Source organism: Eubalaena glacialis, chromosome 10, assembly GCF_028564815.1.
Source record: "Eubalaena glacialis isolate mEubGla1 chromosome 10, mEubGla1.1.hap2.+ XY, whole genome shotgun sequence".
Classification (NCBI taxonomy): Eukaryota; Metazoa; Chordata; class Mammalia; order Artiodactyla; family Balaenidae; genus Eubalaena; species Eubalaena glacialis.
The window spans coordinates 91,155,997-91,183,399 of NC_083725.1; the positions used below are offsets into that span (position 1 = coordinate 91,155,997).

At 41.4% G+C, this 27,403-nt stretch overlaps 1 protein-coding gene across 1 annotated transcript; it reads right to left on the reverse strand.

The window, feature by feature from the left end:
- Positions 1 to 4,210: 4,210 nt before the first annotated feature.
- On the reverse strand, positions 4,211 to 16,626 carry BDNF (brain derived neurotrophic factor). The gene is given in 3 exon segments (XM_061203179.1): positions 4,211 to 4,978; positions 16,403 to 16,524; positions 16,527 to 16,626. Coding segments are annotated over 3 exon segments (990 nt in total).
- Positions 16,627 to 27,403: the final 10,777 nt, after the last annotated feature.

Genomic DNA, 27,403 nt, shown 5'->3' on the forward strand with positions numbered 1-27,403 from the left:
TGCTTGTTTCTCTGACCTCATCTTCTGATGAAAACTTCCTGTCATGTTTACCAAACTCCTTTAACTTTAAGGAGTTTGAATGTCACATTGAATTCTCACTTCTTTTTACTCAAGATTCAAAAACCTTTTCGTCTTCCTCGACTGTGAAGATTGGTTAAGCCTGAAGTTTCCTAAAGTTCTAATTCACTGCTGGGCCCATTGTCTTCGCTGGCCGTCGGGACTTCTCCTAGGGTTTAGAGTACTTTGCAAACTCACTGGACAGATTAGGATGGAGGAATTCCTCTCATTCGATCTGCCCTCCCTTCCATACCCACAAATCTATGTTTGTTATGACTTTCTTGATCCTTATTTATAAGACAATACAAGAGGAAACCATGTGTGTGTATGTTTGAAATAGAAATGATACATTGCACAGATATAGTTCACCACGTTCTGGGATGGGTTGTCAGTGTTCAAATGGGGAGTCTAATGAGTAGGAACAGATGCTTTTTTTCCTTAATGGCCCTTTCTCTCATTTAAAATCCTTCCATTTATTTCCCTAAGATTTAGCGATAACTTCAAACACTTTAACTAAATTACCCAGCAGCTTGGCAGCCATGAAAGAGGCAAATCTTTTTAGAAATCCTAGCAATCTGTTAGATCGTGGGTACTGTGCTATAAAATCTGCGTGTTCCACGTACAAAAATTAAATCAGTGCAACGGATACGAGCACATAATGCAAATGGCACCATTTCCAAACGGAGGGTACATGACCTGCCTCTAAATATTGAATTTCTATGTTTTTTTCAGTCATTGACTTTCTAAATTTGGGCCAATTTATCCTCATTATCCCTAAGTAAACCTACTTTGATTTTCTTTTAACAGTTATTTTATAATCAAATAGAGCCAGCCAGCCCTAATTCATGGATCCTGATGTTGCTAGGATACATGGCTTGGTATTTGATGAAAGTATATCACTTCAAAGGGGAAAACTTGCAAGTGTCCTAGAAAATGACACTCCCGTTTTCCACTGTGGAAGACAGGCCCAATCCTAGAGCTTCTTGAAAGCTCACAGACTGCAGGATTGGTCTCCCATGCTCTGAAATAAGCATCCTCTCTGGAGGGCTGTGCAATTGCTAAATCTAGTCAGGTTGGTCTTAAAGCAAGGAACACACGTATTTATAACAAAACACGTTGTCATGTTTGTTTTACAGTGAAGAGAAAAAAACCCAGAACCCCCAGATTTTATGTACTTTGAAAATATATTTAAAAACATTAAAAATTCTATATTTAAAACATATATTATATGTTAATTAGTACACTTAAATAGAACTTGTATTTACAATAGGCTTCTGATGCGATTAAGTTTTAATGCCAATTTTTTCAAGAACATAATTATATAAATATACTAAAATACAATAAATATTTTTTGTTTGTTCGTTTTACATGGTGAATAATATCTTTACCATAGAGAGAACAAGGCCACAGACATTTACATTGTCAATGGGAATCACCATAAAAAAGCAACAGACCTGCTGCCATGCATGAAACACTTCTGCCACGAAGAGACCACAGCAAGACTTTAAAAAAACAAAACCAAACAAAACGGAACAAACATGAACAGCAACAGAGAAAGATTTTAACAAAATCAACCTGAAGTCAACGTAAACCACCAAGCATGTGACTGTGATTGAGCTCATTGAATAAGAGACCGCCACTGACCGCATGATGGCTGAATGCCTCCTACTCGGCCACTTAAGAGATCCGGCCTTTGCAGTACACTCTGAGACTGGGATGGGGACGTTTTTGTTTTGTTTTAGAATTTTGTCCCTCGAAAGGAGGCTGTGAAAATTTATCAGACAGCAGATATTCCGAGTATTCATGACATGTTAAAGATAATTACAAAGATAGTAGTTTCAAACAGCACAAAACAAACCTATACTACATAAGTTATTCCTTCTTTTAAAGACAGGTATTCAGGATGGTACCGTAAAAGATAGCCTCGTTCTAAATGAAAGACTGAACAAGTAGACATTATTTGCTGATGGTGTCTTCATTCCCTGGGTCATGGCGGACAGCCTCTTTTGCTTATCCCTCACCCTACTAAGATGCAGCACATTTCTTGAGGCTTTCTGATACTCAAGGACCCGGTCCAGGACATTTTCAGGTTTACACGATGGGCTAAATGGGTCTTAGCACTAATTTCCACTGGGATCCATTTTACCCAGGACCACTATTTCAGGCTCCCAACTCGACTTCTCCTAACCCAAGATGGCAGAGGTAAGGCAGGGACCCTCTCCATGAACAGACAGGATGGTCAGGAGGTGGCTGCAGCCTTTACCGGGGAGCAAAACTTTGTCAGCTCTGTCCTGGCCTCTTCCACCGAGCAAGGCGCCTTCAAGCCTTTGGTGTCCTGGATGGGCAGACACCATCCCAAAGTCTTGTCTCTGGATAAGATTTTCTATTGGTAGCCATGGTCATCCAACCTGAGTTTTGGGGCCTTTTCCTGTTCCCTTCCCCTTTACCAAAAGTTCTCAAAAGACAAAACCCTGGTGTCCTCAAGTCTAATTTCAAAGCAGTAAGCGCTCATGTAGCAAACATCTCCCATCTCATCGAATCCATTTCATGACCACAATGCCACCGTGTAGTTCCAAAAATGTTCCACGCTAATCCAGCTTTATGCAAAATTACTCAGAGGTGGAGGGTGTAAATCGGCTTGAGCGTGGTCCTCCAGCGAGAACCTCTTAGCACGGTTAGATAATGTAGGCACTTAAAGCGCGAGGTCCAAGCAACTTGACACGTGTCATTCCAGAGCCACCCCTGAAGGGTCCTTCAGACGCCTTCCTTCTGGAATGTCTCAAGTACCCTTCCCACCCCACCTAGACCTCAGCATGGCCACTCAGAAATTCCTCCTGCACCACCTGGAAATGATAGGTCAGCTCCACACGGCCTCCAGATGGCTGTTCAGTCTCATTTCACTGACAGTGTGGACTCCTGCTCTGATCTAGGTGTTTCTGGGTCTGTACAGAACTCTACCTTTTGCTTGCAAGACAGTTATATGCCTTACCATGATTTTTTTTTTTAAGCCTTACAATGATTGACCCAAATGTTTACCCCTCATCTAAAAGAATTTTTATTTTTGAATTATTTTTGTTTTTCTCTCATCAAAAAAAAAAAAGAAAGAAAGAAAGAAAGAAATCACTGTTCTCTATGCTTATATGAGTGCCACGATGTGACAAAACATGTCTACTCATTTGCAGCAGTTGTAAAATATTTCAGAGCACGCAACTGATTTTTCTCCCTTAGAGAAAACAAAACAAGGAGGGGACCAGAGGGGGTGGGGGGGAAAGAATGTGCTCAGAGTAAATGGAGATCTTTCCGACCAAAGAATCTTCCCCCGACCAAGGCCCAGAGGGTGAGCAGGCGCCTAAGAGGTGCGTCATGGGAAGTGGAGTGAGCACATCATTCGTTTGCCTTTATTTTTATTCACTTTCCAGTCATCTGATTGATACTGCCTACATCTCTGCAACATACAAACGAATCTTTTATCAACCAGACTCTAGATGGAAGGAATTCTTTCCCCATTCCTACACCCTGTGGGAACTAAAAAAACAAAACAAAACAAAACAAAACAAAAAAAAACACAAAACAAACAAAAATATACCCCTCCCATCCCCCATCCCCTAAGCCAGTAAAGCGATGACAACAGCACCTTGACATTGCTTTAATTCCAACGCTATCAGAAGTTAAAAGCAGTAAAACAGATAGAGTACTAACAAGAACGAAGATACTTACTGTCTAAAATGTAAACGGAATGTTTTGGTTCAAATTTTTGTTAGGTTTTTTTTTTCTTTCTTTCTTTTTTTTGTTTGTTTTCTGAAAGAGGACAGTTTGTTATCAATTCACAATTAAAGCAGCATGCAATTTATTAGTAGTATTTTTTAAACTTTTTTTTTTTTAACGTTTTTCAATTCTTGGCAACGGCAACAAACCACAACATTATCGAGGAATGTAATGCAGACTTTTTAAAGTTGTGCGCAAAAAATGACTGTTTCCCTTCTGGTCATGGAAATGTCCAATAAATAGATCGTAGAACCACTGTACTGTATAAACTTCATTTATACATGCAGTTCATAAAATTATTTTTTTCTTAACTGAATAATTTACCCTGTTATGTATATATACAAATAGATCATTTTTGTCTCCATATAATCTATACAACATAAAGCCACTATCTTCCCCTCTTAATGGTCAATGTACATACACAGGAAGTGTCTATCCGTATGAACCGCCAGCCAATGCGCTTTTTGCTATCCATGGTGAGGGCCCGAACGTACGACTGGGTAGTTCGGCACTGGGAGTTCCAATGCCTCTTGTCTATGCCCCTGCAGCCCTCCTTTGTGTAACCCATGGGATTGCACTTGGTCTCGTAGAAGTACTGCTTCAGTTGGCCTTTCGAGACGGGGACTTTTTCGAGGACCGTGACTGTCCCGCCTGACATGTCCACGGCAGTCTTTTTATCCGCCGCCGTCACCCACTCGCTGATGCTGTCGCACACGCTCAGCTCCCCGCGGCGGGCAGGGTCCGAGTGGCGCCGGACCCTCATGGACATGTTCGCAGCATCCAGGTAATTTTTGTATTCCTCGAGCAGGAAGAGGAGAGGAGGCTCCAAAGGCACTTGACTGCTGAGCATCACCCGGGACGTGTACACGTCCGCGTCCTTATTGTTTTCCTCACTGGGTCGAACTTTCTGGTCCTCGTCCAAAAGCTCTTCGATCACGTGTTCAACAGTGTCAGCCAACGACGACGTCAGGCCTCTTGAACCCGCCTTGGGCCCATTCACGCTCTCCAGAGTCCCATGGGTCCGCATACCTGGGTAGGCCAAGCTGCCTTGTCCTCGGACGTTGGCTTCTTTCATGGGGGCAGCCTTCATGCAACTGAAGTATGAAATAACCATAGTAAGGAAAAGGATGGTCATCACTCTTCTCACCTGGTGGAACTGTAGGGAGAAAGCAGAAACAGGACACAAGACTGTTTAGGGCTTTCTTTTGCTGGGATACAAAGCAGCCGTCTGATTGTAATTCCAGGCCATTCTGCAGGGTCAAGGTTTCTGCTGTATTGGTGATAAACTCCAGCTGTACCAGACACAGGTTAATGTCAGTAGTGTGCTCGATGGGCTTTAATATAAACCAGAGCTGTGCAGCCTTGGCCCCAAGGTTTAGCATGTACACCCGAGATTAGATGGCTCCTGAGCAAGTGAAAAAAAACTGTGGCTTCGAGTTTGCCTCTTTCCTCCCACTTGAGCAGCTTTGTAAGTTTAATTTTTAATGATCTCTGCTCAGGCTGTCACAGGAAACACAACAGCAGAAATGTTACCAAGCAACAACTGCAAGGGTAATAGTAATCTTTTTTTCCCTCAAGTCAGCAACGTGGCCCTATGGCAGGAACGTGTGACAGGACCAGTAGTGGCTTCTGGGGTCTGAGGGGGGCCTTTCTAGCTAGGGGCTATCCAGGCATGAACAACAAAACAAGTCAGGGAGCTACAAGGAGCCTCCCCATTGATTCTCTTTCCTCCCATGGAGATAATCCATTAGAAGAAAGGAGGGAGTTCCTTGGTGGTCTAGCGGTTAGGATTCAGCGCTTTCACCGCTCTGGCCCGGGTTTGATCCCTGGTTGGGGAACTGAGATCCGGCAAGCCATGCAGTGCGGCCAAAAACAAACAAACACACAAAGAAAAACAAAGGAGAAAGATCATTTCATCAGATCATCCAGTTCTACCGATAAGAAAACCAAACGCCGTGGAGGACTTGCCTCCCGTCACAAAGAAAGTTTCTATTAGAACTCGGGGCTCCCAAGTCCAGCTTCAATGTTTTTCTACTACACCTTGGGTGGTCGTAACAAAAATAAGTTTTGCTCGTTCCCAAACAGAAATAATTTTCTACACGTTGATTTTAATGACGTGTCTCTGCCTGGGGCTGATATCATGAAAGCAACGTGTCTGCTTAAGAGAGAACTGAAGAAGGTGACATCAAAAAGCTCGAAGGCAATTTCAAGTGCCTGCCACACGCGCATCCACGTGTATCTCCACTAACTCCCTAAGCCCCTCACCCCTCGGCTTTTCTGGCTCTTGTGGAGGCCCATCTAAGAGAGCTCAGCCTCTCTTTTCATTGGAATGTGACCTATGTGTACGTGTGTGCGCGAGCTCTGAGTCGATCGTACCTTTAAAAAGCCAGGTGGCATTGTGCACATTTTGGTACAGGCAGCTGAGCTGGCGCTTCTTTCTGGGCTTTTGAAGTTTTCTGGGAAGTCCCTTAACAGCACACTACAAAATTAATCTTTTCCTGTTTGCCAGAGAGTAGCTATACTCTAAATTTGGCTCTCCGTCTACAAGCATGCTGTGGGAAGCCAATTAGAATGAGTGAAGAGCGAGGTGAAAACATACCTACAGACACAAGGTTCCCGTCGGATGGTGAAGGACTTCAGAATCACTTACCTGAGGCATCGCGTCCCTGAGTAGCAATGAGAAGCATTCCCCCGCCCGAGCCCAACACTCTAACTTTATTCCTACTTCTGAGTTCTGGAGCAAGGACTTACAAAAAGACACGCACGTGCCACAGCTGTTACGCTGTGCCAATCGGTAGGTAAGGGGACTGCTTTTCTGTCCATGAGGTGTCACTTGCCAGGAGGGTAACCTACCTCCAGTCAGTAGGTCATACTGCAGAAAGAGCTGAAACTCTGGGAGCGAGAACCCAATGTTGCCGTCCTCCACTTTCATCAGAGATCACATTTTCTACTACTACAAGACTTCATTACCGTCCCCAATCACCAACCAACTTCCTTGCAGATTCAATCTTGCTTCTGCATGAGTAGCAAGCATGCTCAGAACTGCTTGCAGTACACAGTCTCAGATTAGGACACACTGGTTTGAATAAAACACAGATATCCAGTCTGCTAATACCTGAACTTTTGTGAAGGTTCTGGATTCCACACCATCAAAGAAATGGATCCTCCAAGGAGATTTCTATTCCTGGCAGCTGTATTTACACCACTGAATGAAAATCCTTTCTCCTAGTGTTCCCAGACCAAATTAAAACAACCCAAGGGGCACCTCAAATGCAGGCCGATGAAAAAAAGGCAAATTTAGCATATTTTACTCCTCCCCTCTATCACACTGGTAGACATTTGCTGTGATTAGCTATCTTTTAATACCATATTTCATGAAATCTAAGATACTATCCTTCTAAAGTACACTATTTTAGGTACCACTAGGATATAAAAAACGCAGCCAGTTAAACTATTGCTTTCTTTATCACTTAGAACGGAAAAGAGTTCTTTTAGACTTATTTGGATGTATTTTATCATCGATAACTTCTGTGCATATGTAAAAAAGAAAATTAAGCAAAATAAATTGGTTAAGGCAATGACAACTATGTTGCAACTGCTACACAGCCAACGACAATAAAATGACATCAACTGTAAGACACAACCCAATTTCAGAGATGTTAAAAAAATGAATAAGAAAATGTGCATCTTAGAATTAATGAAAAAGTTTAGTAAGTATTTACTAAGTGCCCACACTCACTGCTTAAAATGCGCCAAGGTACTGAGGCATCTTAAACTACAGAGTTGGAAAATTATTTTATTATCACTATCATAGTAATGAGTCTTTTAATGATCCTTTTTTCTATACTTGGCTTAAAGAAGTTGACCCTGTAAAGTTACTGCTTTTCACTTGTCGCATTTATCTTTTTATTAATAACTTTTTGGTTATAAAAGTAGTTAGCACTTTAAGTATCATTTTCTCATTAGTTCCAAAAGCAATTTTTCAAAGGAACAAATGGCATCTGAGTAAATATTACTTGGCTTTCATCCTGAAGGACAAACATGGGCAGCCCTCAAAGCAGAACATCTGCAGACATTCAGTAATTAAACTACCTGGTGATAAAGCCCAACCCCAAGCCGCGGCCCCACCCAGCTGAGTGACTTAACAGTGCTAACTGCCTACTGGCTTATTAAGGCCAATACTTTTTGTTGGAACAATGTTACTTCCTAACTTTTCTGTTTCTGACAATGGTTTCTTGATACTTTGAACGGCCCAGGCTGCAGGATAGAAATCTTGGAATCAATTCTGCCAATATATTTCTTGTAGAGCTTTTAAATCCAGTCAGTGAAGAAGTCCTGCTCATTTTTCCTTTAAAATATTTCTCCTGTCCATCCTGTTTCTCCCTTCTACTGCCACTGTCTCAGCTCAGCCCTTGCCATCTCATTTTGACTATAATGCCCCCAGCGCCGCCCACCTCCCCGCCCCCCCCCCCCCGCAATGTACATGACATCCTTTCTGCTCCATTTAACTCTGATGACCTGACTAACCTCTCATCTTATGCTCCTATACGAAGACTTGCAATGACTTTTTTATTCCACCAGATCAAATCTAACCTCTTTTACCCGGTATTCAACACCCTCCAAAATCTGGCGTCACCTTACTTAGCTAACTTTCTCATGTTAACTCAGTGCTTCATCACCTCTCCTCTGATCAGGCCAGAGTCCTTGGAGCCCCATATATATTAGTGCCTGGAAATGACTTGTTCCTTTCTTCTGGAAAAATCTTTTTTCTCTATCTGACTAAATCTTGCTTATCCTTCATGACCCAGTTCAACCATCAAATCACACACGCCACCTTCTCTAAACTACTCCAGCGCACACTGCCCTCCTTCACCTCTAAAATTCCACATGACATCTCATTTAGTACTTCATTCCCTACTCACTGGTTAATTGGTAACAGCGTTTGCTAATTATGGTCAGTCTTCAATTGGATGATAAGCTCTCTGGATCATAGGTGATTCCCCCATAATGCTTAACACAGAATAATGAAGTAGTAGATTCAGTCAAAACTTACTGATAGGGGCTTCCCTGGTGGCGCAGTGGTTGAGAGTCTGCCTGCTAATGCAGGGGACACAGGTTCGAGCCCTGGTCTGGGAAGATCCCACATGCCGCGGAGCAACTGGGCCCGTGAGCCACAACTACTGAGCCTGCGTGTCTGGAGCCTGTGCTCCGCAACAAGAGAGGCCGCAATAGTGAGAGGCCCACGCACCGCGATGAAGAGTGGCCCCCGCTTGCCACAACTAGAGAAAGCCCTCGCACAGAAACGAAGACCCAACACAGCCAAAAATAAATAAATAAATAAATAAATAATTTAAAAAAAAAAAAACAAAAACTTACTGATGGGTTTATTAAACCATGAGAAAACAGTGCTGATATCGTTTTCACAGGAAGCCTTTCCATAGGGCAAGCACCAGTGAACTCACTGAAATTATTAGGTCAAGTACAGGCTGTACTAAACCCAAATTATAAGCTCTAAAGTATTTGATAGATGGTAATTATCAGCCATGAGGAATCTCTTGAGTTTCTCTAATAGGGTAAAACTTACCTTGAGTAATAATTTTTTAAAAGCAAGTAACACTACAACACACTCACTGCCCTACTACCTCCTTTGTTGCTCTGTTTCTAATAGAAGACTTGGAAAGGGGGCAGTAATAATAATTATAGCAAAATTTGGAACTTTCAGTCTTTTAATGTTCTTTGTCCTATTTACCTCTTCAATGAGTAATTTTATATACTGTATTAGGAAATCATAAAAGGTTAAGAACTTCCATGACAATTTTCTTATATGACAATTTCTTCAGGTGAGTATTACACAAGAGATAAAGAGGCTATGCAAAATTGCTAAGTAGCTTGTTAGTCTATATATCTATTTATACATTACAAAATTCACTGCTGTTAATTCTGTTCCAAGCCTTGCAACAATCAACTCAACCACATGTATAAAATGCTAGGAAGGTTGTTTTTAGCCCCATTCTCAAAAAATTAAATATAGTGCACAGAGCTAAAAAGAAGATCAACGAAATAGAAAAAAGGTTTACTTTTAAGCATGACTCACAAGTCTTAAACATTCAACCAAATGAATATCCATGACAGCAGGCTGTAGTAATAACTTATATTTGTCTAAAAGACTACAGAACATTCACAAGCATCGTCTAATTTGATTGCCACAAGGAGATAGGACAGGTATTATTACCCACATTATATAGATGAGACAATTACTGTTCAGATATCATAAAGCTGAAAGGTTCCCTGTCTCACTGTCCACATTTTTACCATCAGGACATGTTCTAAATATATATTTTTTTTAATTTAAAATATTTAACCACAGGGAGGAGAGAAGTGATGCTATGAACGGTGGTCATAGAAAGAAGCAGCTTATAAAGTACGGACACAGTTTTCTGCAGTTGTGTGTATCTTAGAGCCCAACTTTCTAAAGGCAGCACCATTAAGATGATATTCTGACCTTCAAGAGCCTTCAACTTTATGGCTTGATTGCTTCAGCAGATGGAATTTCAGACAATTCAGTCCTCCTCTAAAAGAAAGCTTTGCAAAAATTTAGGCATGTTAGAGCCAAGTTTCCATGGCCAGAGCTCAGAAGGGGAACCAAACAATAATATGGATAATTTGGGCATACAGGGGGAAAAATACAAAGCTTTGTTTGTTCCCAGTCCCTCTGGGTTTTGTCTATGAGCACGTAGTCAAAGGAAACACAGTTTAAAGATATAGTTGCTCATGTTAGACAGTCCTATAAGCAACAAGGATAATGGTAACGTTGGCAAAATTATCAGTTAATATTTAATTCCTAACATACATGATGCAACTCTATTAAGAGCCCAATTTAATGAAATCTTGCAAGTCTAGGCTTATTTTTGTTCGTTCATTCATCAGACATGGATCTGTTTTCAAGCCTTACAGTCTAGGAGGGAGGTAGGACATATATGTAAAGTAACTAACATATAAAGGTAGAAATGACCCAGAAAAGTATAGGTACAATTCTATAAAGAGAAAGAGGCTACTTCCACTTAGAGAAAGAAGAATGCTTTGTGAAGAAGATAGCAAAGGATAGAAAGGATTTTAATGTATCCAGAAAAGACCCCAGTGGATGGAGGGCAGCTTGGTTAAAGGCACGGAGTACATTTCTGGAGAGAAGAGTTCTAGAGTAGTGAGGAATAAGAGTGAATGATTGTTAGGTTTTGAAAGGCTCTGAGGGTGATGCTAAAGAGTCTGGACCCTGCTGTACAGGCACGGAAGAATCAACGAGAGTTTCTGAGTGGGAGGAATTGCTTCAAGAAGCCCAGTTTATCACAATGTGTAGGAGAACCTGAAAGAATGATACATTGGAAGAGACAAGTCAATTAACTGATTTTATTCTTAGCAGCTGTTGAGCTTTGAAAGTAAATATTAAGGAGTTACGTAAGTGTGGAGTTGGGGTTAAGGGGTCTGGACATAATTTTTAACTTATTCTATGTATATATGTATGTGCGTATGTATGTATTTTTAGCCTTAATTAAGTTGCCAAAAGCAAAGGGTTTAGAGAGAAGTGTGCAGAGCTGGGTGGTAACCATGAGCCATGTCTGTCTGGGCCAAAGGAACAGAATGGAGGGAGGTGGAGGGAAGGCGGGCATATAAACTCTCATTCCAATTATGATTACACTGAACTTGGATTCTACTGCTCAGCACTTTTAATTCAAAGATCTCCAAACGCTTTGCAAATATTAAATAATTAAGACTCATAGGACCCTAGAGGTGCAGGTAACTATAATTATCCCCATTTCATACAGGAGGAAAGAGGACCAAAGTTTTTAATCAACTCATCCACTTCCCCTGGTTCCCCTGATAGAACAAGGTCAGAACCTCAGATTCCAAAGGAAAACTAGGCCTTCACCTACAGGGACTAGTTTCTTCCATCCCTCTGCATTATTTCTGTATTGTTTTCCCATTAGGTATATATTGTTTAGCCAAGAAGACTTAAAAGAGAAACACCTCACATCCCTCAAAGAAAATAATGGGTAGTTGGAATCCACAAATACAACGGAGGGAAAAAAGCTCATGATCAGGGCTTCCCTGGTGGCACAGTGATTGAGAATCTGCCTGCTAATGCAGGGGACACGGGTTCGAGCCCTGGTCTGGGAAGATCCCACATGCCGCGGAGCAACTAGGCCCGTGAGCCACAACTACTGAGCCTGCGCGTCTGGAGCCCGTGCTCCGCAACAAGGGAGGCCGCGATAGTGAGAGGCCCGCACACCGCGATGAAGAGTGGCCCCCGCTTGCCGCAACTAGAGAAAGCCCTCGCACAGAAACGAAGACCCAACACTGCCAAAAATAAAAATAAATAAATAAATTAATTAATTAAAAAAAAAAAAAAGCTCATGATCATTACAGATGCTCACCTACTTACCTGAATGACCAATCAACTAATAAATATTTTAGTAAATGATATCTGATAATGCATATGTTCCAAAGCTTTGAAGGAAGTTCCTTTAAAAATGTAGTTTTTAAACATAACACAGTTTATGTCCAAGAGTATCTGATTACACTTCTTATAAAACACAGCCCTTCATACTACTCTCTGATCCCTGAGTACGCTCATGGTGTTGAGTGACACTTGGAGACATTACTTAGCCTCACTAAGAACGCCAGAGAAATTGCTGGTTCTTAGTTCAAACCTGGAGGGACACATACATGTAAGTACCACGAAAAAAAGGTGTATTTCCCTGAATCATAAATTTGATAGACAAATTTACACACATCTTTGATAGAAAGCCCTATAGCTCTGGCCCTCTATTCACTCCTTCTATTCCCCACCGCATTTCTGAAAAAGGATTTTTTCTATTGGTTGGAGACCTACCTTATCCAGGAGTAAAACCAGACCGTAATCTCCATTAGGAGAGGGATTGGGCATTCTCTGAATTACCACAATTTGTACAGTACCTTGCACAAACTAGGTTCCCACACACATTAAATGACTCAGTTCCCCTCTGTACTGGTAATATTTGCCTAGTATTTAGGGAGGTGCAATTAAAGTAAGAGCAGTAAGTCTTAAAGTGAGCTATAATGATGGAATGAATTTCGGAATAAGAGATAGGAAATGCCTGGCACAAGGACCAGGCCTGGGCAAAGAACACACTTCACCTGGCATTCCAACCCCAGGCACAGCTGCCACCCTGCAAAGGTCTACAAGTGCTTCCATCATTACTGCTCTGGGAAACCTGCTGTTCTACCGGAACCAAGGCAGCATCCCAGAAAGCCAGAGGCACCCAGAGCTGGCAGTCTTATCCATGCTCTGCCCCCTTCCTCCGCCTCCTCTACACAGAGAAATACTGCCCCAACAATGTACATCTCTAGTTCCTCCTAAAGAAGTCTCAAGCATACACAGGTCCCTTGCCCATCAAATAAGGAGACTGTCTAAAAATGCTTTTTAAATTATTGTTTTCAACTGCCAGTTGTTAGATTACAAGGACGAAATGGCAGTTAACATGCAATTGAAAAGCCTAACCTCTTTAATTAGGATTCTGTTTTCTTTAGAATTTCAGGTGGAATTTGTCATAATGAGCTAAAGTTCATATTTAACAATGTTCTGACTATTAAATTGCCAAAAAGCAAGGTATTATTTATTAAATTTCCACACAGGGTAGACAGTAACATTAATTAAGAAGTCACTGTCTACCTGGTTCTGTGAAGTTTCAGTGACCCACTGTGTAAGGAAGGGTCTGAAAAAATTATCAAGTATCCATCACATTTAATGCTAGGTGTTGATCTCCTGTGAAATCACGGGGAAAATTTTCCTGTAAAGGGAAAATGACTCTGGAAAGAGTAAATAAGGAGATATAAACATCATTGTAACACAGGCATTTAAGTTACATTTAAACATATGGACTTTGAATTTACAGAAAAAATTTAAGTACAAAATTCATTTCATGCAACCTAAACCTCCAACTTCAGATAATTTTTTGAGTGTTACATCTATAAATTAAGTGTACTAATGCAATTCCAATTTGTTACTAAGAATACTACAACAGAAGGAGAAACTTGTGGGGCCTGAAATAAGTTTTAGGAAATGTAGGTATGGGATAAATGTCCATGGGCGGAAATTAAATGAAGCCTTGCTTCTCAAGGTGGGATTCATGGACGAGTAGCATTGGCAAAACCTGGGAGCTAATAAGAAAAGCAGAATCTCAGCTTCCCCTCCTCCAAACCATCACAGCATCCACTCAATCAGAATTTGCATTTCAACAAGACTCATAAACTTCAAGGTGATTCATATACTTATTAAAGTTGAGAAGCACCGTACTAAGTGATAAAACCAAATGGCAGTTAACATTCAATTAAAAAGCGGTGTCTACGTAAGACACGGAAACGGCAGGGTTAACATTAACTTAAGTAACCTCCTTGGTTCAACTTGTTTTATTGGGACATTTATTATGTGGCAAAATAGTTCTGCTTTTGTAATGTTAAGTGAAATCTGGGTTCCCTTTATGTCAACTGGCTTTTCCACTGTTGTGTTCATACCATAAAGTGCAGGATACCTATAAACGTGACAGGCTGAATGAGAATTTATAGAGTACTACTGATCTAAATCTGGACTTCCACTCAATCACTCAGTTTTATCTCAATGCTACAAGGCAAGTGCAAGCATAACTGGCCTCCCTGATCATTAGAACCCTAAGATCACTCACTTGATCAGAATGATACTGGAAATGATGTGAGCAGTTAGAGCAGCTAGTAGATTTCCAGGCACATTAATATTACTTTCAGCCGGATGTCTCTGATCCTCCTGAGTTCTTTCTGTTGTGAAATGGTGAAACAGACAGAAGCAGAAAGAACTGACTCACCCACTCAATGGAGATTTCTTATTTCTATGCTTGTCCTAAAACTAACAGATCCAGCTACCTCCTACCAAGTACTATGCAATTAAAACAGAAAACAAAAAACTCACAAAATAAAACAACAACGGGGAATTCCCTGGTGGTCCAGCGGTTAGGACTCCACGCTTTCACTGCTGAGGACCCGGGTTCAATCCCTGGTCGGGGAACTAAGATCCTGCAAGCTCCACGGCACGGCCAAAAAAAACAAAAACAAAAACAAAACAAACAAAAAACAACAACAGCAGCAAACAACCAAACCCTAAAGTATATTAGTGTACGTATCAAGCATCAAAATTCCCTCTCCAACACAAATCTGTCTCTATTTCAATAAGGTACCCAGCAGCAACCCGATTTCTCAGTTGAGTTCCAACACCTGGGATCATTTGCTTCAAGACTGAAGCACCCAAAATGGTTTTAAAAAAATGTTAGATTTCCAAAGAAAAGTAAAAACTTTGAGTTGAACAACATCATCAGGGAGTCGATGGGGTAGGGTAATTTCATAAACAGAACTGCTAGAGACTGGTCCACTCTTTAGGCTTTTTACAAAGGACTAAAAAAGATGGCTAGTTTCCAAACCCCAAGAAGTCACCAAGTTCACCAGTACAAACGCAAGTGACTCACACTGGGAACCCTGATATCGTGGCTGTTACATCATTGGCAAATGGGTGGGTAAGATGGGGCTGAGATGCCACAAAACCCTATTTTCCCAGGCAGTATCCACCTTGAGCCCCACACAGTACAGATGTCAACAAAGCTAAGGGACTGCCTCTCCACATCACAAACAAGGTGCACCTACTAACAGGGGCTGTTGTGAAAGCACAGTAGAACACGGTCTTCCAAGTTCCTGGATCCAGGAAGGAGCATGCTCTGTCTAAAAAAAATGCAAGGGTGACACAACTGCATTCTTTGTCCCTAAGGGGAGAACATGCACTAATTCAAACCAGAAGATAAAGAAAATCCACCTTTAAGAAGTCTGCCACAATGTGGAGACTGGGAATATGCCAGAACAATTACAATCGGAAAAAAAAAAGGGCAAAGGAAGAAAGTTAAGACCCGTCTGTCCTATTTCAGTCTCTTTTTTCAGAACCGGCAATGTCAAATCGACAGGTTGCTTTCAGAGTGCTGCTGGACACTCTTGAGTTCCTGCCAGGAGGTGCCGTGGGGATTCTGACAGCTGTTGAGCCAACACCCACCAGACACCGTTCCCATACAAACACACTCTTAATGGACCCCAGAGCTGCGGTAGAGGCATGCCTTTCTCAGTGTTTCCACAGATGGTCCTCCTGAAAATTTCCATAGCCAATGTATGCCTGTGGTTAATTAGTTATCTGAGCAATTTCCATAAAGAAAGAATATCTGTACATAATTACACCCATCTTAGGTCCCAACTGGAAGGCTTCAATGTCATTAAGTCAGAAGGGGGAAAAAGAGAATGGGATGGATAATTCTCACCTGATGGAAGAGACCTCTCTCTAGATTAGACCCTATCCTCGGAAGTAACACAGAACTTTAATCTTTAAAAAAGCAAGAGAGGTGAAAACAGTGGGGGAAGAACCTGAACGGAGGATAAGTTGCCTCTAGAATCAAAAGAATAACATTCCTTTAAAAGCTACTACCAAGAAATCCTAGGGGAAAGATAAAATTAGCAAGAGAAGGCTAGCAGCTCTGTTGCTCACCTTTATGAGACCATTTTCAGGAATCGGTTTGTTAAATTCCACTGAAGCACAAACACACACACCACAGCCCTTCTTCTGGGATGCACAGTCATACCAAACAGAAGCGTGTGGGTAGAGGCCAAACATGTGTGGACACGCAACCCTTTCTGTAGCAACACGGTGCTCTGCGCGTTCTCTAGGATTAACCTTCTCCACACATGGAGAAAACTGGTGGTTCCACACATCGAGTTGTCCTTCAGGTTATTTTTGCATCCAACTCTATAATTTCTTTTAATTGCTTATTGTAAAACACAGGAAAGTGTTCATTACTTGTAGCTTAATGCAGGAGCAAAAATAATTGCGTTCCCCCGCCCACTGCCCTACCCCAGTCCCCAACTCTTCTGGGTGTCACCGTTCATCTGAACAGCACAAGGAAGCCGGTTTCTGGGCCCTGTACATAATGAGCCAGGTGGACCCAATTCCAGAAACTGGCTGTGCTCCAGAGCTACTATAAAATACAAGGAAAATAGTAACATCTCAGATGACAAAAGATCCACATGGCTGGTCAGAAAATATCTGCATCATAGAATGTACCTGTATGGAAACATTCAATTCTGTGGTTGCGTGAGTATCAGGACTGTGAGAACGTCTGTTTGTCTCCAACCCTTTTCACTCAACATTGATTCCTACAGAAGACATGCAAACTCGAACATCAATACATTTAATCTAAGCAAGGGGATGCGGGCTGTGTTTCTACATAGTACCATAAATACAGTATTGGTAGTGGTGTATATGGGGGGGAGAGTTTTGGAAGATGCTCTAGGGAGCTGGTTAAATAAGTAATATCAAACTTCTCTTCATATTAAAAAGTGATTTAAAATAACAGCTAACATTTATTAGCTATGAGGTAAATAATCTAATTATTGACAGTTTACAGCTGGGAAAACTGAGGCTCAGAGAGATTTTGTAAATTGCCTAAGACCATATGCCTGGCATGTGGTGGAAATGGAATTTGAACCTGGGCTAGCTTGCATGCTTCTTTCCATATGGGGTCAGATGTGAATGTGGTGTCATATTTTGAGGGAGGTCTATTGCACCCACTTCTTATTTAAGCAAAGCCCCATGTGATCATTCCTGATAAGTAGTTTGTTTACACGCTAATTCCACAGAGGTTGAACATAATCTTAATGTTTCTTCTTCACTACCCTCTTCCCAATATTGAATTATTCCCTCAAGGTACCAACCATACATGCATACTTACTTAATAGGGCAGAGTGTCAAAACTTTGCAGGAAGGTAATTCGTTTGAAATGGCAGGACATTTTCCCCTGAGAAGATTTCTTCGGGCACTGGAACAGAACCACGTGCTTTTCAGACCCGGAACTACAACTGCCAAATATACGTGTCAACTCCACTTGAGTAAGAATACAGTAAGTTCCCTACATATGAACCTTCAAGTTGCAAACTTTCAAAGATGCAAACGTGCATTCGCACGTCCAATCACGTTAGTTGATGTGTCTGGCGTACATTGTCACGTGCATGCATCCTCTACAAGTGGTTGTGCTTTTGTGTACTTTACAGTACTGTTGCTGTGCAACACAAGGAGCTTACTAATGAAGAGCTGATGGAATTGGAGGCCCAGAGAAAGGACGAAGAGACAAGAGGAAGAAGTAACTGAAGAACCGAAGAGATTCACGATGCAGGAAATGGCAAGGGGATTTTCTTTATCTGAGGAGGCACTGTTAGCTTTTGAGGCACAGGACCCAAACGTAGAACAGTACACGAAGGTTGCAGCAGCCGTTCAGAATGCAATCCAGTGCTACCGTGTCATCTATCATGAGAAAAAAAGAGCTACTACCCAGACATCACTGGATCGTTTTTTTCAAGAGGGTAGATAGAATTGAATCCAGCAAGGAACCACAACCTGTGTCATCAACATCAGGCGTGAGTGAAATTGCAGCTTGCCCTCCGTCTCCTATTGCTGACGATCCCTCAGCTCTACCATCTCCCACCTCTTCTCCCTCCTCCAGTCAGTAACTCTTCTTGCCTGTTCACTCGATGCCAGCCCCTGTATGCCAGCTGTTGTACTGTACTACTGTACTTTTCAAGGTACTGTACTGTAAGATTAAAAATGTTTTCTTTATTTTTTGTGTTTGTTCTCTATGTATTATTTGTGTAAAAAGTATTAAAACCTATTACAGTACAGTACTATATAGGCAATTGTGTTAGTTGGGTACCTAGGCTAACTTTGTTAGACTTACAAACAAATTGGACTTATGAACATGCTCTCAGAACAGAACTCTTGAGTACGTAGGGGACTTTCTGTAATTTCAATCAAGACCCAAGTGCCCATGTGTCTTAAAAAAAAAAAAAAAAAAAACTTCTGACATAAAAACCTTTCTTTTCAGTATCTCAAACCTAATCCCCTCCAAGTCTGGAGCCTGGTAGCCTAGGTTACCCCACTTCTGACCCATGAGGTTTGTCCTGTTACTCAAGAATAGAGCTGAGGGGCTGAGATGGGAGTGCAAAAAGTATGGCAAGACAGTGTCAAATATATTCTTGGGGAGCAGTTCAGACACCTAGTTAGGACCACAAAGACAGGAGAACAGATGGCCCAGCACGGACAGAGCAGCGGACTCAGACTGTGCGAATAGAAGCCATCGAGTCAAAAAAGCCAAAGGAACAAGGGTGATGGAGCGCAGATCTCACGCATGTTCTCTGCTGCCAAACTGATACCCAGAGGCCCTCCGCATGAACGACTAAGGCAAAATGGACCCCACAGCTCCACGGAGTTGAGGCAGAACATATCCTTGGGATGACATCCTGAATGTGTGTGGTGGGTTAGATGATAGCATAAAAGAACACCATGCTTCTGGCCATAGTCAGCCCTCAGCAGAGAGCAGCCTTCAAGAAGCAGCTGCAAGGAGCCTGAGAACAAAACTGGAAATGCCTGTTGTGAAGCCTTGACAGGTATTAACAAAAGAAAATGTGTATCTGCATTTGTCAGTGGTGTGTCAGCTAGCTTCTGGCAGTCCACCCTTATGCCCAGGAATTATTTTGTGTTTCTTGTGTAGGGCAGATACAGTCATCAGTTAACTCCCCAAGTGCAACTACTCCACATAGGAGAGAGGAGTGGCTTTCCCCTTTAAAGCGGCCCCGTCAAAAATTCTATGAAAGAGAAGCATGTTCGTTTGGATTGAAGGACCATTCTGCCAGGCTCATTCGGCACACTTCTCTGTGCAATGGGATTCAAGTGAGTTCTTTCTGAACGGGGCACACTGTCCTCAGAGGAAAATACTATGGAGAATCCATCTTACCAGTGGGAATGGCAGCGTCTTGCGAGGATGATGTGGAATATATGGCCTTCAACATGTGGAGATGTTATCTAGGCTATAAATCTTATGTTTTCACAGGATGCCCTATTGGTAACATGCAGGAAACTACCTGACAACTTTAATGGAGAAGTCTAGCAATATTGCAACATTGTATCCCATAGTTTTACTTTACCTTATAAAGCACTAATTATTTAATTACAAATCTTGGGGGAAGTGCAAAATTATTTCTCAAAAGAGCATCCCCTTGGGTATGAGAGCTCCAAATGTAGCAAGACTTCCTCTGTGATTTGGGATCTCTCTCTTGAATTCAGTCCCTAGAAATAGGGTTAGCAGCTGGGAAACAAGCATTGAAAGCCTGGTACGCAGGGTGCTGCAGTGGAACAATTTCCTTTTCTATTCCAGTAAACACTGTTGTGCACTTTAGACCCAGTACTGCTAGTTGGGTGAATAATGAATGCATGCTCGACTTTCCACTGCAGGAAATTCTGCAAGGGGCAATGTGGGTCCATTCCATGTGTGTCACTAGAGCTGGTGTAAGCCCACGGCCATGGTGAGGCATTATTTCCATTGGAACTGATGCCTGCACCAGCTCTCGGAACTGGGCAGTATTCCCACTGCAAACCAGGGGACACGGAAGAGACTGAGACCTCACTTAGAAGGTCGCCTCCTGTTTCTCATCTTTCAGACTGACATGCGCTCTGTTGGTGAGGCTGTAGTGAAACAGGCATTCTCATTTACTGATGGTGGGTGTACAAACAGTTCAAGACCTTTTTGCAGGACAATAAGGCAATACCTATCAAAATTTTAAATGAATTTTCCTGCTAATCCAGCAATTCCGCTTCTGAGAGTAAGTGTACAGTAATAGGTAGGTGCATACGTACAAAATGATGCATACACACGGTTATTAATTGCAACAAGGCATAGAATAGCAAAAATACTAGAAGGAGTCCCATTTCTAGCTAAAGGAAAGTATATAAACTATGGTGCATATTTACAATGAATTCGTGCAACTGTAAACAAGTTAGCTCCCATATACTGAAATGGAAAGCTCCCTGAAATATATTGGTAAGCGATAAAAGCAAGATACAAATCAGCAGATGTATACATATACATACTATCTTTTGTTTCAAAACTGGAGGAATATAATAATATTCATATTTACCTGTATTTCCATAAAACACACTGTATTCACGTAAGACGAATACAAACGACCACCCACAGATGGTATGTGTCCGGTGGGGATACAGGTGGGCATGGCACAAGTGGGGCAGGAATCCTCAATGTAGACTTTTTTTTAATATGTATCTTTATTGGAGTATAATTGCTTTACAATGGTGTGTTAGTTTCTGCTGTACAACAAAGTGAATTGGCTATATGTATACATGTATCCCCATATCTCCTCCCTCTTAAGCCTCCCTCCCACCCTCCCTATCCCACCCCTCTAGGTGGTCACAAAGCACAGAGCTGATCTCCTTGTGCTATGCCGCTGCTTCCCACTAGCTATCTATTTTACATTTGCTAGTGTATATATGTCAATGCTACTCTCTCACTTCATCCCAGCTTTCCCTTCCCCCTCTGTGTCCTCAAGTCTGTTCGCTATGTCTGCATCTTTATTCCTGCCCTGCCACTAGGTTCATCAGTACCGTTTTTTTTTAGATTTCATATATGTGCATTAGCATATGGTATTAGTTTTTCTCTTTCTGACTTACTTCACTCTGTATGACAGACCCTAGGTCCATCCACCTCATTACAAATAACTCAATTTTGTTCCTTTATATGGCTGAGTAATATTCCATTGTATATATGTGCCACATCTTCTTTATCTATTCATCTGTCGATGGACATTTAGGTTGCTTCCATGTCCTGGCTATTGTAAATAGTGCTGCAATGAACATTGTGGTACATGTCTCTTTTTGAATTATGGTTTTCTCAGGGTATATGCCCTGTAGTGGGATTTCTGGGTCATATGGCAGTTCTATTTTTAGTTTTTTAAGGAACCTCCATACTGTTCTCCATAGTGGCTGTATCAATTTACATTCCCACCCACAGCGCAAGAGGGTTCCCTTTACTCCACACCCTCTCCAGCATTTATTGTTTGTAGATTTTTTGATGATGGCCATTCTGACTGGTGCGAGATGATATCTCATTGTAGTTTTGATTTGCATTTCTCTAATGATTAGTGGTGTTGAGCTCAACGGAGACTTTCTAATACTATTTTGATTTTTGAATCATGTAAATAAATTATCAAAAACTTAAATTAAAAATAACCAATCAAAAAAATGTTTAACCTAGTGGCTTTGCTTTTGGCACCAAAGAATCTCCCACACTGCTCTGATGCAACAGACACTCAAGAGATTTAACCAGTTCTAGGTCCTGGTGGTGACCAAAACCAAAAGTCTTGGAGGGAACCATCTAAATTTCTGGGACATTTCTCTGGAAACCAATCTAATGTGGGACAGTTGGATATAAAGGACTGTCTCTGGGGCTGGGGACTGAAGACCTGAGTTCTGGTCCGCCTTTCCCACCTGCTATTAAGTTGACCCTATAAAATGGCTGATAACTGGCCATTTTTTATCAACAAATTGGGCAAATTCATGGGTGAACCTTCATGGGTGAGGCAATTCAAGGACTCCACTGCCTCAGCTCTGTGACAGAAGGAGGATTAGAGTTCTCACCCTGCCTGTCACAGCATCATGCCAAGGGTCACCAACACATAGAAAAGGGCTCTATAAACTCTAAAGGGCAACCCTATAAACAACCTTTGTAAAGCACAACACCAAGCTGAGGGGTGACCATGGCCAAACACAGAAGGAGAACGAGACCCATCCCCAAAAGTCTCTGAGACACTTAGATGGTGGGGAGGAAAGAAAACTTCCAAAAGATGGCATCTAAATGTAAACAGAACACAAGAGCAGGCTGACAAAGAAAGACTCTGAAGATTAAGACATGTGGTTAAATGACTCCATATGTGGTCATCTGCAATTGAATATACTGCAAATTCTAGAAGCCTTAACAGGGAAATTAGGGAAACATATATGGAGCAAACTTAAAGGGTACAGACCTGAATACAGATGCAAGATCAATGTCAAATGAACGATCCAAAAGGATGGCCCTTATCCTTGCGATCAGTGTAGTTATTGGAGCCATGTGCCTGTCATATATAGGTAGGCCTCCAACCTTCCTCCAAAATAAAATGCAACCTTCAAACACTTTTGAAAATGCTCCCTAGGGGACCACCTTTTACTCCAAATTTAGAAATGGTATGAAAAACACTCTCTAAAAAGGCAAAAAAAGAAAAAAACCTTCTCAAAAAACAAAAAAAAAAAAAAAGAAAGAAGAAAACCTTCTCTTCTCCATATTTATGGTCATCTGGAAAGCAGATCTCCCTTTAAACGGATGGTCAAAGCCAGACCACAATGTTAAACTCATCATGAAAACCCAAAGGTTGCTTCTCTCACCTTCTTGAAGTGAAACATTCCAAGAGGTAGGAAATAACCACAGGAGGAAGTTCACTGTTGGTGCCCTAACTTGGTACTGCTATCTAGACACCTGGTCTGGAAACCAGAAGTCTCTTTGGAACTCAGAAGAAAGCGAAGAACTCCTTTCTACTTTGGTTAAGGAAGGTCCTTGTGAAAGGTGCCTGGTTCCAATTGGGTCTAAGTGGTCTAAACCGTACAATGCATTCTGAGACCACCACTTAATGACTTTGATGGACCTTGCTAAGAATTTCCCAGGCCACTTTGGGTCAAATGCAATGTCCTCTCACTTTCAGCTTCATGTTTCAGTTGACCATGCTTCCTTACAGAAATTTCCCTAGGAGGCTTACTATCCTATATTATTTCTAGTCAGAGTCTCCTCTTGCACAAGAGGCTTAAACTAACTCTGATTAAGAATCAGAATGTGCTCTATTTTAGTTAAGGATTCATTTATTCATTCAGCACAGGTTATTAAGAACTTACCAAGTTTAGATGTGCTTTGCTTTAAGAAAATCATTTTCAAGGAAGCTTCATGTAAAGCAGGAATAATTAACCTGGTAACTCTTAACAGATTCTTCAAGTGGCTGAATCCTGAGTTTAAATCCTCACTGATTTTCAAATACAACAAGAAAATCAATTATGGAGGTGGGCACCCTCCCAGCTAACTGTCAATAGCTTTCAAGGGAGGTGTTTCAATGTGGCTCCAAATGGTCAATATCACATGGTTAATCATTTAGTTGGAGATTCACAGATCAAAAACAATTCTTAAAAAAATGTTTACAGGAACACAGGGACAATGAGTTAACACCTCCAAGGTGTATGTCAGTGTCAAGGATACAAGCTCATGTTTCATCAGCAGAGCTCTGGTCACTGGATTGAAGTTGAAGGTCATAACTGGCTATGTTTCTGTCATTTCCTCATGTGAAAAAAAGTATGTTGTAGCCCATGTTTATTCCACAAGGAAAAAAAAACCCCACAAATGTTTTTAAAGCTACATTTTGGCCTCTTCTTCCACCAGAGCTACAAAAGTTGCCCATCTTTCCGTGGTTGGGTTATCTGTGAAGGCCTTCTGTTTGGATATCAACTTGTCAAACTTATTGCTTAGAATGACTATGACTTAGTGTTCTCCTAAAATTGACTTTTTAACTTTTTGTTCACTTAATAGACATACTCTGAGCACAGATACTGGGGACACCAAAATGAACGAGACAGAATCCCTGCCTTTGGGACTTCACTGTTAAAGGGGGCGGGGGATGCAGAACAGTTTAGACACGTGAGCAAACAATTACAGTTCAATGTAGAACATGCTGTAAGCATCCTAAGCAGGATGCTCTGGAGTGTTTTTCTAGACTAAGACATCACATCCACAGCTCCTAGCAGAGAACCTGATACAGAGAAGACACCCAATAATGTTTTAATAGTTGTGCAATTATTGCTTATATAATTAACTATTAAATTGTTAGATAGAGACCATGGATGACCCAGGAATCCAGATAGGGCAGGTTTCTCTTGGGCAGGAGTCTTTCTAGAGGGAGTCGAATTCGAGCTGGGTCTTAAAGAATGAGTAGGACTTAGATGGATGAAAGGAAGAGAAAGTCAATGAGTAAACAAATTAGCCTCCAAAGATTACAACAAAAGAGTTCTGGTCTTGTCACCATTGGTACAAAGTGAAGCAGATTTAGGCACGGAGCATGCTGATACAGTTTTTAATTGTCTTGACAATAAGTCATAAAAGGTACTCTTTCAGGGCTCGGAAGTGCCAGTAATAACAACAGTGGCTGAAATTCATTAAGCATTTACTATGCCAAGCACTGTTCTGAGGACTTTACATGTATTAACACACTTAATCCCTACCACGACCCTGTTAGGAGGTTGAGGCACAGAGATTGGAAGTAGTTTGTACAATGGCCTAGACCTTGTAAGTAAGTGGTGGCCTTGGAATCCAATTCGATGCTTGGGCCCGGGAATGTTGTCCCAGGCCTTCTGGTCTCACGTGGAAGCCTGCAGTTAGGAAATATCTTTCAAGTCAGAAGAATATCTTCAACAGGCCTCCCACCTCAAAGCTTCTGAATTTCTGATTATTTACAAGGCTGCAAACCCCTTCTAACCATGCTCAAATCCAAGTATTTGGACGATGAAGTAAATGATGTCTTTTTAAATTTATTTGGTTTCTAGTTCAGCAACTCTTAAACCTCCTTCCTGCACATCTGAACCACCTGTGGAAGTTTCTAAACATAACATATGGCCAGGCTCTGGCCCAAACCCACAAATCTCAGGGATTAGGACCTGATAGCTGTATTTTTTTTTTAAGTTTCGAAGGTAACGCTGATGATCACCATCTTTAAGAACCACTGCTCCATGGTATGCTTTCCAACGGTTCACTTACAGGACCCTCGGCTTTAAGCAAAATTATAACTAAGAAGCTCAAGGAACAAGACATATCCTTTTTCTCTTTTTTCAAGATTTTTTTTTTCTTTAAAAAAAGGAAACAAAATTTAAAAACTCCTTAGAGTAAACATTTTTTATCTTCCCATCATCATCTTCTTCCTTGGCACACAGAAGGTTGGCAATCTCTTCTCTAGAGAGTGGACACTAGGCCAGGGTGACGACACTGGTCTCCATCTGTGCCGGGCACCCACATTAACGCATCAAGGGTGAAATACGGTTTCTAACCTGAATTCTGCAGTTCATGGTTGTAGACAGCCAGCATGATGGTCAGAGGGCTGGATTAGGAGAAGTCATGGAGCTGTAATCCTTGCTCTGGTTCTATAGCTGTACATCTTGGATCAAGTTATTTAACTACTCTAAGCTTCAGTTTCCTCAACTGTTATATAGGAATAATGTCTGCCCAATTTTTTCAAAGGGTTATTTATAGGATCAAGTGGAATGAGACGTGTATGCATTTTCTTAATGTACGGAGCACTATACCTTTGGACAAGGTTATTACCGAGGTATGCAATCTTACATACATATGACAATAAAATCATGTAGTAATGTTAGTGATGACAAACCAACTGATTTTTGGTCCCAGTACCAATTGTCTACTGGGGCACTGAACTAGGGCAAGTCGTCAAAACCTCTGATATTGGGGCTTCCCTGGTGGCGCAGTGGTTAAGAATCTGCCTGCCAATGCAGGGGACACGGGTTCAAGCCCTGGCCCGGGAAGATCCCACATGCCGCAGAGCAAATAAGCCCATGCGCCACAACTACTGAGCCTGCACTCAAGAGCCTGCAAGCCACAACTACTGAAGCCTGCGTGCCTAGAGCCCGTGCTCCGCAACAAGAGAAGCCACCGCAATGAGAAGCCCACGCACCGCAATGAAGAGTAGCTCCCGATCACCGCAACTAGAGAAAGCCCATGCACAGCAATGACGACCCAACACAGCCAAAAATAAAAACAAACAAATAAATAAATTTATATATATATATATATATATAAAATCTCCGATACTGCTTGGAACAGTGATGGCGAGGGTTCCCCTAAATTCTTAGATGAGACTAACTCTGAAGAACAATCAGATGCTCTGGAATAATAGACACTTCAAAGTTTTAAGAAAATCATTGCCAGGGATGTGAAAACCAGAAAAATACACTGGTATTTTAGGAAGAACATTTTAAAGTAAATTTTATTAATGGTGATAAATTTCAATGATTAATAAAATCTTGAAGGTAAGGTCACCTTGCGTTGCTTCTCAGCCATTACACGTCTATGGTTATTTCTAAAAATTATGCAGTGGGGAAAATTTCACATACCTGTATCTATGTTACCAAGTTACCATCTGTGAATAATTTAAACAAGGGGATGAACACAACTCTAGATGCAAGAGAATGGCCACAGGAATGGGCAGGAGGACAGTCATTTTCATGAAGAAGGAAGGAAGATTTAAGACTTTGGGATTTCTACTTATTGATTTTTCTCTAGAACAACAGTTTTTCCAACTGGGTTTTGCAGACAAGAGTGTCAAGAGGCTTCTTGCAAGGGGCTAAATCGAGGTCAAGGAGACAGGACGCTGATGTTCCCACCTGCAGTTCAGCTAACTCAGCCCTGCTTATTTTTGTTTTACACATTGGGGTTTTAAGTAAGATTGTATTACAGGAAAAAAAAAAAAAAATCCTGCAATGTACTTATTTACATTTATACCACTAATTTGGAGGTTAGAGGACCTGTGTCTAACCCTCTGATTTTGTCTCAAAGAACAAAGAATGAATGGA